The 13370-nt window shown below is 39.9% G+C and overlaps 1 protein-coding gene across 1 annotated transcript in view; it reads right to left on the bottom strand.

Moving 5' to 3' along the window:
* Window positions 1-958: 958 nt before the first annotated feature.
* The window catches only part of AGPAT5 (1-acylglycerol-3-phosphate O-acyltransferase 5), a 126424-nt gene continuing 114012 nt past the window's right edge, over window positions 959-13370 (bottom strand). Inside the window, exons 7-8 of the mRNA XM_074946830.1 lie at window positions 5082-5205; window positions 959-3549 (exon numbers count right to left, since the gene is read on the bottom strand). Of these exons, the coding sequence (XP_074802931.1) occupies window positions 3324-3549; window positions 5082-5205 (350 nt within the window). The 3' untranslated portion in view covers window positions 959-3323. The remainder of the gene's footprint in view (window positions 3550-5081; window positions 5206-13370) is intronic.

Here is a 13370-nt window from a genome sequence, read left to right as displayed (position 1 = left end):
CCCTCTCTGCTATTTATCCCTCTGATGCATTTATAGAGAGCAATCATATCTTTTGAGCTTTGCAGAGCTGAAGAATGTTGCAAGGAAGGCTCCTCCCCAACTCTGGGGGCACAAGGACACAGATGGTGCCTCCCTTCTCCACTCCCCCACTCCCACCGTGGCCTTGGTGAAAAAGAACTCCACAGAGGAGCCAACCAGAGACTTGTCTGGAGGAGCAGTTACAGAAGCACCTAAAGCAGAGGCTTGTGGACACAGAGAACTTTCTCCAGTTTTGACTGGACTTCCTCTGCTCGGTGCTAATTGGCTGTTTGCTCCAAACCTGCCTCTCCCCGTCTCCTCATCTCAGCTTCACTCCACAACTGCCTCCCCTTCTCCTGCCCTGTTGTACTCACTCATCTTCCTTTCCTGTTAGCTTATCCCCTCCTAACTAACTCTCCTCCCCTCACAAAAGAGTCATGGCACTGTGCCATCATGCTTGTGCCACCACACTGCTTTGCACGTTATTCCTCCCTGCCCCCCCACTCTCCGTCTGCCTGGCCTATTTAGACTGCAAGCTGTTCGGGGGGGGGGGGGGAGGGGAAGGGATTGTCAACTACTCTGTACAGCACCCCACTCTTTGTTGGTCCTTAGGCACTGTCATAATAAACATGATTAATAATACTAAAAACGAAATCCTGCAGGCATTGTCAGTTGCGAAGCTACTATCACTGTCTAGCCATCTCCTTAGTCCTGAACATGGGCATTTATGAAACATTCCAAGCTTCTGAAAATTTTTAGCAGCACAGAAAAGAAAGACAAGTGCATTTTTATTAGACTTTTGTTCACACAAACCTTTTTACTGAAGAGTGTTAGAATCATGGATGTTGACTGTTCTTGTAAAGAATAATTCAGCTGTAAACAGTTACAAACATAAAAGCTTAAAAAATTACTCCAAACAAGAGTAGGAACAGCAAAAAAGTTGAATGAGCATCTGGCTCTTTCCTTTTTAATAAAGAAATATTTCAAGTTGACACCAGTGCATATTAAGAAATCGCATACAATGCTCCGAACACCCAATACATGAGCAAATTCATAACAAGTATAAATTAATTGTGAGGAAAAAAATTGTGTAAGAGTAGCCAGGAGAATGACATTCAAAATAAACAGGCCAGTTGCTTTGTTTCACTGAATCAATTATATTCTAGATAGTTTAACACGAGAGAGCCAAAATTGTAGTCATTAGGACCTCCAAAACAGCAGTAATTCTGCTACAAGTAAGTTAAGCAGTTTGCATTTATTTTTGTTGTACAGTTAAGTGTTATTCTTAACTTTTGGACTGTTACATAAAATCATGACACAGTGAGGATTCATTGTAAATTTACATTTCATACGTCAAAGTCAGATTAACAGGAGAACACTGCGTTCTGATTGTATCCATTGGCCATTCTGTTGAGAACAGCACAAGCTGTACGACGCACATGGGAAGCACGTTTGCCTATTACATAAAATGGCTTATTTTTCCATGGTTTCAGAGCCTCACAACAATACTGTTCTAAACATTGTTCCCTGGCATTGTTTTAAGATGGTTCATCAACACCTCCTGCATAAATGAATGATACAAATATGTCTAGTGACAAAATCCATTATATTTTGGATACAGAATTGCAAACTGAAAATTGTACTGGATCATTTTTAGGGTGGATTTGTAAATATTCTTCTATAAATTTTTAAAAAAAATATGTATTAAAAGCAAGCACTTGTTCAATTATTCTATGATGGAATTTGAGAACAATGATAATTTCAAGATGTATATTATTATTTTAATGCATAAGGAGCTTATGCAATGTAAATGCCATTAAAGCTAATAAGAGATGCACATTTAAAGCTTGGAGAAGTGAGATAAAAGCATACTCTAGGTCTTGTGATGCTGGGAGTCTGATTTCCCAATAGAAGAAGATAATACAGGATCCTCTTCTCTATCTGAACCCTAGTGCAGACAGCCTATTTCCTGGACAAGAGGAAATGGAATTTCCCCACGTAACACACAGATACAATAGCCATGGGAACCATAGGCTTGCTGACCACAAGGGGTTTTCAAAATGTGTATTTTCAAGCAGGTGAAATACTGGTCAGATATGCATTTCTTTCACAATTATTCTATCGTGCAAACCACATGTATCCACACCAAAATCTTCAATCCATCTGAAGTGTACATCAACTAGGATGCTGTGAAAGTCTAATGTATTATTATAACACTAAATGATTTCTTGACAATGAATATCAGGCTAAATCATAGATTACCAGACAAAGGCACATGCTTTAAGTTTAGTAGGAACATCTGAAAGTTACTTGTTACCATAATATACACTCCTGCTGAAGTAATAGTATTACTATGTATTATACAGATTACATCAATTTGCTTAGAGATAATGCTGAGGTAACAGGAAACTTCTGAATGTTCATACCGTGTATGGCACATACACTCTACAGTTCTATTAGCTGAGCTGAATCTTCAACAAACTATTGACGATTTAGACATAAGGTAGGCTACAATCTGGTTAGGCCACAATTAAACTTAACATTTCATTATACTGCACATATTCTCTTCTGCACAAACACAGGGTGCACAAAATAAGCTGTTGGTTCAATAATATTAATTATAATTAAATGTTTTGCATATGTAAAATAATTAAATCAGGTAATAGTGCAATGCAATCAAAAGATCATGCACTAGATAAACAAAACTTCTTCCCGATGAACAACGGTTCTTAGGAACTTTTTCCCTACCTTGCATAACATGTCATGATTTACGAATTTATTTGATCAGCTTCTGAGGAACATATTTAGATAAAACTGAAAAGCAAGATACTGAAGAACATTAGCTTTGCTGTTAGCTGTAATGCAGCTAGAATAGATATAACTGAGTTGCTGCAATGAATTGAAAAGTAACAAAAACTAAACATGAATAATAGTAGTAGAAGAATATATATATCCCCTAAATTAATGTTAGTAAATACATTCACTGGTCCACTTTAGTTATGTATCTATAAAGACATACTTCCACTAATCTTCAGCAGATACAGATGGATGTTCATTTATGGGGAAAGCAACGTGTAACAAAACTCAGTTTATCTGTCATTTTTACAGCAAAATCAGTAGCAAATTTGTAAAACTAAGTATATTTTCCCCAGACCAGCCACACAGAGGTGTAAGTCACAAATTCCAATTTATCCAATGTTCAATCAATAAGGCTTTATTTACATTTCTTTACAAATTCAGGAAAAAGTTTGGTGCAATGTGCAAGACAAGAGAGCACATTTCTCTCATTAGAGACCAGCATCTACTTATGCTTTAACACTAACCCATAAGTAGCCAATTAAAGTCCCATATATCCATGTTTTTACATAAAGTTTCCTTCCAGATTCTGTCAGAAGCATACTAGCAGTCAGGCCACCTAGAAACAGCAAGGATGGTAAAGTTTTCTTGAGGCTTAGTTTGGAATGAATACATTTCCCTGGGAACTTGTTTCTTCTTTTAGAATCCTTTGCATCATAAAACTCTATTAGTAATCTGTGAGAGACAAATTCATGTGTTAGTTCATGCTTAAAGCAATTTTCTTTCATCTAATAATTTTATATCTTATCCTATATTACCTGTCAAATATTTAGCAGTGCATATAGCAATGGTATGGTAAGAACAGACAACATACTGTAAGTATATTGTCAATCAATTAAAGTTATGTTCTGTACCTGCGTGCTCAAACTTAATCCCTTAAAAGAACACAAATGATTTTTCCTGTCATCCCATGCTAATCCTAAAAACAATTCTTTTCAATGTATATTATTGTGTCTACATTTATATTTACTCAGTCCCTAGCAAAACAAGTCCCCAATCCTGTAAAATAAATATTAAATAAAATAATATTTTCTTGTCAATAACAAAAGCAACTCTGTGAACAAAAGGAAAAGTGTCTGCATGTAACAAAACAGGAAGATAATGAAGTCTCAGGAGACTCAAAGGGTTTTGGAAATAAACACCAACATTTTATTCTTACATGTTGAAGTCAAAATGTCTACAGTGGATATTGCTTTATTGGCTCAGCAACAAAAACAGTTTCCTTCTACTGTGTTTGGAGAGTAATATTTTAGCATGTAACTAAATTCTGAAAATACTGAATGTTTCATATCCCTAAAATCCACATGCCAAGCAGTAATGTATCTAGGTAGGCAGGATGATCTAGTGAACAGGGCACCGAACTGGGACTAGAGACCTCCATTCAGTTCCTGCCTCCACTCACTTCCTGTGTAACCCTGCACAAGTCACTTCCTCTGCCTGTGACTCAGTTCTGTATCTGCAAAATAGGGATAATAGTACATTCCTATCTCACAGGAGTGCGGTGAAGAGAAAGTGTATTAATGGTTGTAAGATGCTCAGATACTGTGGTGATGAGGGCCATATATAGATGCCTAGATCTATAGTTGCCTTTCACATGGGCTCAAAGATCAAATTAATCTAATCTATTCATTGACCTCAATGAAGTTATACCAGGGACAATTATAGCCTTGTGACTTTGAAATGGTATATATCCCTACAGAACCCGTTGAGTCACAAGTGGCAGCCTTTCACTTATAGGATGTATGCAGGTATATAGACGGTTAGGAATTAGTAATCACCTATTTATACCTAGGAGCAGCTGCCAACTGAGGAAACTCTGGCAGGCCAGTTCCTGCTGAACCATGCTGCATGGGAACAAGAGAGAACTGGAAGGGAATCTGAGCTCATGTGGAGGCACAGACCTCTGCAAGTATGCCAGACCAACATGTGGATCCATTGTGTGTGTGCCCCCACCATAAAACATTCCAATGTGGGAAACGCCATTTACCCCTATCGTTGGAACAATTTGGGGGAAAACTGTGGAAAAACAAACTTAAGAGTTTGCTTCCAGCAGACCCCTACCATGGGATTCTTAGCAGAGTGGGTGATCTGGTCCATGGAAATGTTTAGAAGGTCTAAGACTGCTCATTGTGTTAATACTAAAAATAAGTAACTCTGAAGCATATCAAATCTTAAATCTCAGATGTGACATGACTATCGCTACTCACTTATCCTTTACTTCAAAGCGTTCATGAAGCCATCTTCTCATATACATCTGTTCTTCTGGAATATCTTTCAATTCGATCCGATCAAGGTAAATATGAATTTTTGGGCATTCCTTACACAGAAACTCTAACAAAGAAAAAAACCACAATCGAGTCTAGTAAGTACTTTTTACATGGTAGAAAAAACGTTCCTCAAATAAATACTAAATAACAGAGACAGATATAGAGCAAAATGTTCAAAATGTCTAAGTGACTTTGGAACCTAAGTACCATTTTCAAAAGCACCTAAGTCACTGGGGGGGGATTTAGGCTGCTAAGTGACCCAGGTGCTTCTGAAAATTTTATCCATTATCTTATCCAGTGTGGAAAACCCTCCAACAATCCATCAACCCAATTGTACAACATGGAGAAAGTTCCTTCCAGATCCCAGTAGCAATCAGCAGATGTTCTGTAATGTGTCTCTGTTTCAGCATATTTTATTACATGTTATTGGTCATAAAATTATCCAGTCTACGATTTTTAGATTTTGGTTTAAACTGCTTAAAATCTAATACCCATGTCTTGTCCCTTTTAAAATCAAAAGTTACAGTTGTTTTTTTTAAAATAGCTCCTAGCCTGAAATATTGTATAACAAAATTCAAATTACTGTAACTTCCCTGGCCATCTCTAAGAGGATGTGGGTTAGAATCGAAATAACCTATAATTTAAGTGTGTAATAGTTAAAAATCAAATGCAGTCCTCAAAACATACACTTCTGTCTTCCATTAATTGCCAATAGTCATGGGGTTTGATTGGGATTGCATACTTCTTTTACATTGTACGATGCTACTGACTTCAATATCAAGTCATTCCTGATAGAACAGTGTACAGTGAGCGAAAATTCCAACCTATTCTTAACTGGAATGGACTGTGTAGGATTGATAGTATCTTTTACTCCCAGATCAGGTATTTCATTTACTTAACATACATTGAACGAAAATACTTCAAAAAGATTGTGGGGAAATAGCCTGACTGGCTTGTTATGCATCCTAAATCAATAAGTTACAGCCTAATGTCAGAACACAGTCATCATAGTTTGTTAAAGGAAAGTGAACTACACAGGACTTGGGTATTTTTTTCCTTTAGTTAACTTGGCTGTCTGAGATACACAAAGCACTGTGTAAGGGACAATTTCCTGGTGCAAGTGGTGGAGGAACCAACTGGGGCAGAGCTTTTCTTGACCTGCTGCTCACAAACCGGGAAGAATTAGTAGGGGAAGCAAAAGTGGATGGGAACCTGGGAGGCAGTGACCATGAGATGGTCGAGTTCAGGATCCTGACACAGGGAAGAAAGGAGAGCAGTAGAATACAGACCCTGGACTTCAGAAAAGCAGATTTTGACAACCTCAGGGATCTGATGGGCAGGATCCCCTGGGAGAATAACATGAGGGGGAAAGGAGTCCAGGAGAGCTGGCTGTATTTTAAAGAATCCTTATTGAGGTTACAGGGACAAACCATCCCGATGTGTAGAAAGAATAGTAAATATGGCAGGCGACAAGCTTGGCTTAACAGTGAAATCCTTGCTGATCTTAAACACAAAAAAGAAGCTTACAAGTAGTGGAAGACTGGACAAATGACCAGGGAAGAGTATAAAAATATTGCTCGGGCATGCAGGAGTGAAATCAGGAAGGCCAAATCACATCTGGAGATGCAGCTCGCAAGAGATGTTAAGAGTAACAAGAAGGGTTTCTTCAGGTATGTTAGCAACAAGAAGAAAGTCAAGGGAAGTGTGGGCCTCTTACTGAATGAGGGAGGCAACCTAGTGACAGAGGATGTGGAAAAAGCTAATGTACTCAATGCTTTTTTTGCCTCTGTCTTCACGAACAAGGTCAGCTCCCAGACTACTGCACTGGGCAGCACAGCATGGGGAGGAGATGACCAGCCCTCTCTGAAGAAAGAAGTGGTTCGGGACTATTTAGAAAAGCTGGACGAGCACAAGTCCATGGGGCCGGATGCGCTGCATCCGAGAGTGCTAAAGGAGTTGGCGGATGTGATTGCAGAGCCATTGGCCATTATCTTTGAAAACTCATAGCGATTGGGGGAGGTCCCGGAAGACTGGAAAAAGGCTAATGTAGTGCCCATCTTTAAAAAAGGGAAGGAGGAGGATCTGGAGAACTACAGGCCAGTCAGCCTCACCTCAGTCCCTGGAAAAATCATGGAGCAGGTCCTCAAGGAATCAATTCTGAAGCACTTAGAGGAGAGGAAAGTGATCAGGAACAGTCAGCATGGATTCACCAAGGGCAAGTCATGCCTGACTAATCTAATTGCCTTCTATGATGAGATAACTGGCTTTGTGGACGAGGGGAAAGCAGTGGACGTGTTGTTCCTTGACTTTAGCAAAGCTTTTGACACGGTCTCCCACAGTATTCTTGCCAGCAAGTTATTGAAGTATGGGCTGGATGGACGGACGATAAGGTGGATAGAAAGCTGGCTAGACTGTCGGGCTCAGCAGGTAGTGATCAATGGCTCCATGTCTAGTTGGCAGCTGGTATCAAGTGGAGTGCCCCAAGGGTCGGTCCTCGGGCTGGTTTTGTTCAATATCTTCATTAATGATCTGGAGAATGGTGTGGATTGCACCCTCAGCAAGTTTGCAGATGACACTAAACTGGGAGGAGTGGTAGATATGCTGGAGGGAAAGGATAGGATACAGAGAGCCCTAGACAAATTAGAAGATTGGGCCAAAAGAAATCTGATGAGGTTCAACAAGGACAAGTGCAGAGTCCTGCACTTAGGACGGAAGAATCCCATGCACTGCTACAGACTCGGGACCGAATGGCTAGGCAGCAGTTCTGCAGAAAAGGACCTAGGGGTTACAGTGGACGAGAAGCTGGATATGAGTCAACAGTGTGCCCTTGTTGCCAAGAAGGCCAATGGCATTTTGGGGTGTATAAGTAGGGGCACTGCCAGCAGATCGAGGGACGTGATCGTTCCCCTCTATTCGACATTGGTGAGGCCTCATCTGGAGTACTGCGTCCAGTTTTGGGCCCCACACTACAAGAGGGATGTGGAAAAACTGGAAAGTGTCCAGCGGAGGGCAATAAAAATGATTAGGGGACTGGAACACATGATTTACGAGGAGAGGCTGAGGGAACTGGGATTGTTTGGTCTGCGGAAGAGAAGAATGAGGGGGGATTTGATAGCTGCTTTCAACTACCTGAAAGCGGGTTCCAAAGAGGATGGATCTAGACTGTTCTCAGTGGTAGCAGATGACAGAACGAGGAGTAATAGTCTCAAGTTGCAGTGGGGGAGGTTTAGGTTGGATATTAGGAAAAACTTTTTCACTAGGAGGGTGGTGAAACACTGGAATGCGTTACCTAGGGAGGTGGTGGAATCTCCTTCCTTAGAAGTTTTTAAGGTCAGGCTTGACAAAGCCCTGGTGGGGATGATTTAGTTGGGGATTGGTCCTGCTTTGAGCAGGGGGTTGGACCAGATGACCTCCTGAGGTCCCTTCCAAGCTTGATATTCTATGATTCTATGATGATTCTATGATGATTCTATGACTCTTTTATACTGGCATTACCAGAGACAAGTTGTAGGTGATGCTAGTTGTAAGCAGTGAATCTTGGCTTCTCTGTGTTCTTGATAGAGCACAAGGTATACTTATGTTTTACACTGTCTGATAATCAATATAATCTCAGTGATGGTAAACTTGTTTTAAAATATAGTCACCTGGAGTTATTTCACCCCCCTGGTTAGAAGGCAGATCCTCTGATACCTCTTCATTTTTCTGTTTTTATAGAGAGCATTATATTGCTTGATTGTTGCTTCTTTTTTTTCACCTCATATTTATGCTTAGAGCAGTTCACTATGCAAATACTGAGCCAATTATGAATAGAACTCTTTATTATCTGAACAGCCTATTGGAAGCTGTTACCTCAGCTAAACTGTTTAAACGGTTACATACTAATGGATCTTACATCCTGTATTGGATTTTTTGTTGATAATATCACTTTGTGTTTATGAATAATGATGAAAATGTAAGTTTAAAAGGTAGTGACCACGGTGTCCCACCAACAGAAACCCTTAACACACTTTCTCGTCTTGATGCTGCATTTTTGGGGAAGGTGGCAGTACCTCCACATTTGGACAATGTTAAACCTTGAAAAGGGTCCAAAAATGCCTTTATATATTATAGACAGACAACAGATGGAAAACAGATGGCCACGGTGCATATAATAAGTGGCTGTAATTTTACTTAGTGAACAGTGCAGTCATGCAAGATATGGGCTATGTTGAGGAATAATTAAAACTTGACCAAAGAGTCAGAGACATATGCACCACATCATAGCTTGTCAAAGCTGAAACCCATCCTGATTCTTGCACGACCACACCAGTATCTATTATGTGGTAATACGCGGGAAGATGTGATACAGGACAAAATCTTTAGAAGGTGGCACAGACTGTCTCTTTAAAGGAAAACAGTTTCCAAGTATTTCAATTTTCACACATTTAAGATTCTGAAATACTTTAACAAAACAAATGAGAGATCCATACCATAGATTCTAATCCTGAAACTAATGGAGTGGGGATACCTAAGAGTGCACAATTCATATTTTAAAACCAAAGGGGCATTATCTGTGTCTTAATAAATACTAATTACTAACTTTCATTAGGGCACAACTCATCCTTTGGGCAAGGGAGAGAAGCCTTAACATGGAACTTTCTAAAATATGCAAAAATAGGAAACAAATGGTTGGAAGATGTCTTATCGAGTCTTTTTTCTACTTGATTTTAGGCAGCATTTTACCATATACACCAGAATTTTTCAAATTGGGGTCCACAGGCCCCTGAGGGTATTCCAGGGGGTCTGTGGTCCCTGCTGATCAACTCCTCCACCTCCTTCTATCTACTGAAGCCAAACAGGGAGATTTTAGGCACTAAAAGTCTGGCGGCACAGCAGGGCTAAGGCAGGCTTCCTACCTGCCCTGGCACCGCGCTACTCCCGGAAGCGGCCGGCACGTCCCTGTGGCCTCTGGGGATGCCTGAGGTAAGTGCTGCCCAGTCAGAGCCCGCACCCCGAACCCCCTGCTGTACCCCAACCCTCTGCCCGCACCCCATCATGCACCCAAACTCCTCCCAGAGCCCGCACCCAAACTCTCTCCCAGAGCTCACACCCCGCACCTCCTCCCACACCCAAACTCCCTTCCAGAGCCTGCACCCTGCACCCCCTCCTGCACCTCAACCCCTTATCCCATCCTAGTGAAAGTGAGTGAGGTGGGGGAGAGCTAGTGATGGAGGGAGGGGGGATAGAGTGAGAGGGGGTGGGAAGAGGTGGGACGAGGGTGGGGCCTTGGGGGAAGAGGTGGAGTGGGGGCGGGGCCTGAACAGGGGGGCTGGTGGGTCCCCGAAAAATTTTAAATCAAAATGGGGGTCTTTGGGTTCCTAAAGTTTGAGAACTGCTGCTAAATACAAATGTATCCATTTACCTTTAAAAGATATTTAAAATATTGTTCTGGAGTATGGTGGAACTTTTACGGTGTACATTTATTTCAAGTTTTATTTTATGACTTTATTCTATAAAGGAACAAATAGCTCTTCCCTGACATTTATTTATACACAATTAAGTAAAAACAAACAAAACCCCAACCAGTCTAAAATAGCATTTGAAAACCATTGTTAACAGCCATGTGGTATTTTTACAACTATTATCAAACTCTGTAGAAGAATATTGATTAGCTCCCAATGTCATTGTAAAATAGCAAAGGACTACATTACCTCATTACAGTACTGCTAACAAAAGGGAATAGAACATATGTAGATCAATAGACGCAAACTGAAAAAATGTTTCAAAGTTTCTGCAGTTTTATCCATACAGCTAAACAAAGGAGGATTTGATTCCTCATGATTTGCTACTCAAAAACAATTTTAATCAAACTTAAAACGAAACACTTCTTTCATGGCAAAGAAGTATCTGAGCACTGATGCTGCCTCTCTCCAGCAAATGCCAATGCATGTGTAGCCTTACTTCCTCCTCTAGCTTTTCAGCACAGCATAAGTTTAACTCACCTAAATCAAAGTCCTAAACCTTCCTACCCATCCAGGTTTCCTCACTACGTAAACCTAATCCCTTTCCTCATATCTAACTCACCCTTGCAGCTGGATGGCCAGATTGGCCTGCATCCAAGCCTGCTGTGCTACTTTCTTATCTGTAGCTACAAGTGTTAAAAGATCCTTTTCCCTCCCCACCCCAATCCCCTTGCTCTTAGCCGCAGGATCATTTTTAAACTGTGCTCTCCAGTACATCTATACAAAATGCTCAAATGCAAGCAATCATGCCAGCTACTTGAGCTATTTTTATTATGCAATTCATATTAGGGTTTAATGTGACTAATCCATTTTTTTATTTTTTTAGACACACAGTGCAACTGCAACCACTTACGTACACCAGTGGATAAGAACAATTTATTGAGCTGCCGCTTTTGAGAAGAAACAGATGGATTTTATCACTATAACCTCCAGAAGTTTGTGGTAGTCCCATGACCCTTAATTTCACATCAGTTTAACTCCCAAAAGGCTTTTGTAATTAAGCTAAGAAAGCTTATTGTAGCAATTTATTATGCACAAATTAAATTCAACTTTAGGGTTGTTGGCCCTAAAAGCCAACATTTGACAGGCTTTGCAAATCCCGGCTCTCGCCGGAATCTGTTACAATAAACAGGAGGAACAAAAAAGTCTGAACTTTCCTGCAAAAGATATAATATAATTGAGAATCATGCACTGTATCAAACTTTTGATTAGGGACAACTTTAGTTATGATTATAAATCAAGAACCAAGTATAATACGTGTTAAATGAACATTAATAATTCACATGGGACCAAAGTGGACTGACTCTCGTATGGGAGATAACTTGCTAATAAAAGTTTTCAGTCTCACAAAATGACTTAGCAGCAAGTTAAGATCTAAGAGCATAAAACTCTTATAATGATACTAATGACCAATCAAAGCAAGAGGAGGAAAATATGGCAATTTACAATGTTTTAAGGCAAGAATGTTAAATCCATTAGTGAAATTCCAAGCCCCATATACAAGAAAGAATTCATGGTAATGTAGCATAGAGAGTTATAATGTATTATTTGGATTCTTAAAAATGTCACTGATAGTCTCCAAGGGACAATCAAATCTCAAATGTATTTCAGTCTCAAACAAATATCTTAGTCAATGGTATTTCACAAGCTAAGCCTCCAGTAAAATTCCACCACTTTTTATATATTAATGCTGTACTTTCAAAACAGATTAACATTTTCATTCTTCTGTATCGAGGAAGGCACAGACGAGTCCATAAAAGATGAACTGCAAAGCAAAAACCAAACGCCCTCAAACACAAAAACACTACTTATATAAATATAAAACTTCCACTGAATGATGGATATGAAAAGCCTCAACCTCTTCACTCCCCAGAAATAAGTTTTTTTGTGGAATCGTACGGTCACAGATGGATTCCAAATAACTGTGTTTACTGACTATGTACAAATATACACAACCGAGCTACCTATGTACACTGCTGCTGTGACTGGGTTCTGGTGGCTTCTGCAATAGAAGGGGTGACCCACTACAGGTTTCCCAAACTATTTAAAGAAATACTACCCAATTTCTATAGTCTTCCCCCCTTTGCATGAAAAGACATACAAATAATTATAAATGTATTACTATATAAACTACTAATACACATGCTACAAATTAAGTTTGAGAGGTAATCGATTAAAGGCTTCTTTCTAAATAAAGTCTCATAGGCATAGCAACAGTTTCTGAAAGTAACTGCACTTTCTGGTATAGCTGCATCAACAACATCTGCCTGCTCTGAAGTGTTAGGGTCTTTTCGTAGAAGAAACAGGGACATGAGGCTCACAGGCACTATCACAAGTCACTGTCTGTAGCTGTACTGAAGGCTCAGGATTTTCAACAGGCATCACAGGTGCAGAATATCCTGTTGAACTTGTGCTCAAAAACTGGTTTGTGTCTTTTCCATTACATATTTGGTGCTACTTCTACCCAGTAAGACAGGGTACTGGAATGTGATGTAATCACGCTAGGCTTCCATGAATCCTTGGAAATTGCTAAGATTTTTTCCTTCTGCATGAAGGTGTGCAAGTGGGACTATTTGGGGCCATTGGATCACAGTTTCTTTCAAATGTCTTTCTGTAGGTCAGGTTTTAACAAGTGTAGGTGAGATTTTAAATTATGACCCATAAACATGATTGGTCCCTGATTAGTAGTAGCATGTACTGAATTCCTATAGGCCAATGGAAAATCTAC

Source organism: Natator depressus, chromosome 3 (genome assembly GCF_965152275.1).
Source record: "Natator depressus isolate rNatDep1 chromosome 3, rNatDep2.hap1, whole genome shotgun sequence".
In the NCBI taxonomy this organism is placed as follows: Eukaryota; Metazoa; Chordata; order Testudines; family Cheloniidae; genus Natator; species Natator depressus.
The sequence above is the reverse complement of the archived record's forward strand: the minus strand, read 5'-3'. Positions and strand labels throughout refer to the sequence as shown.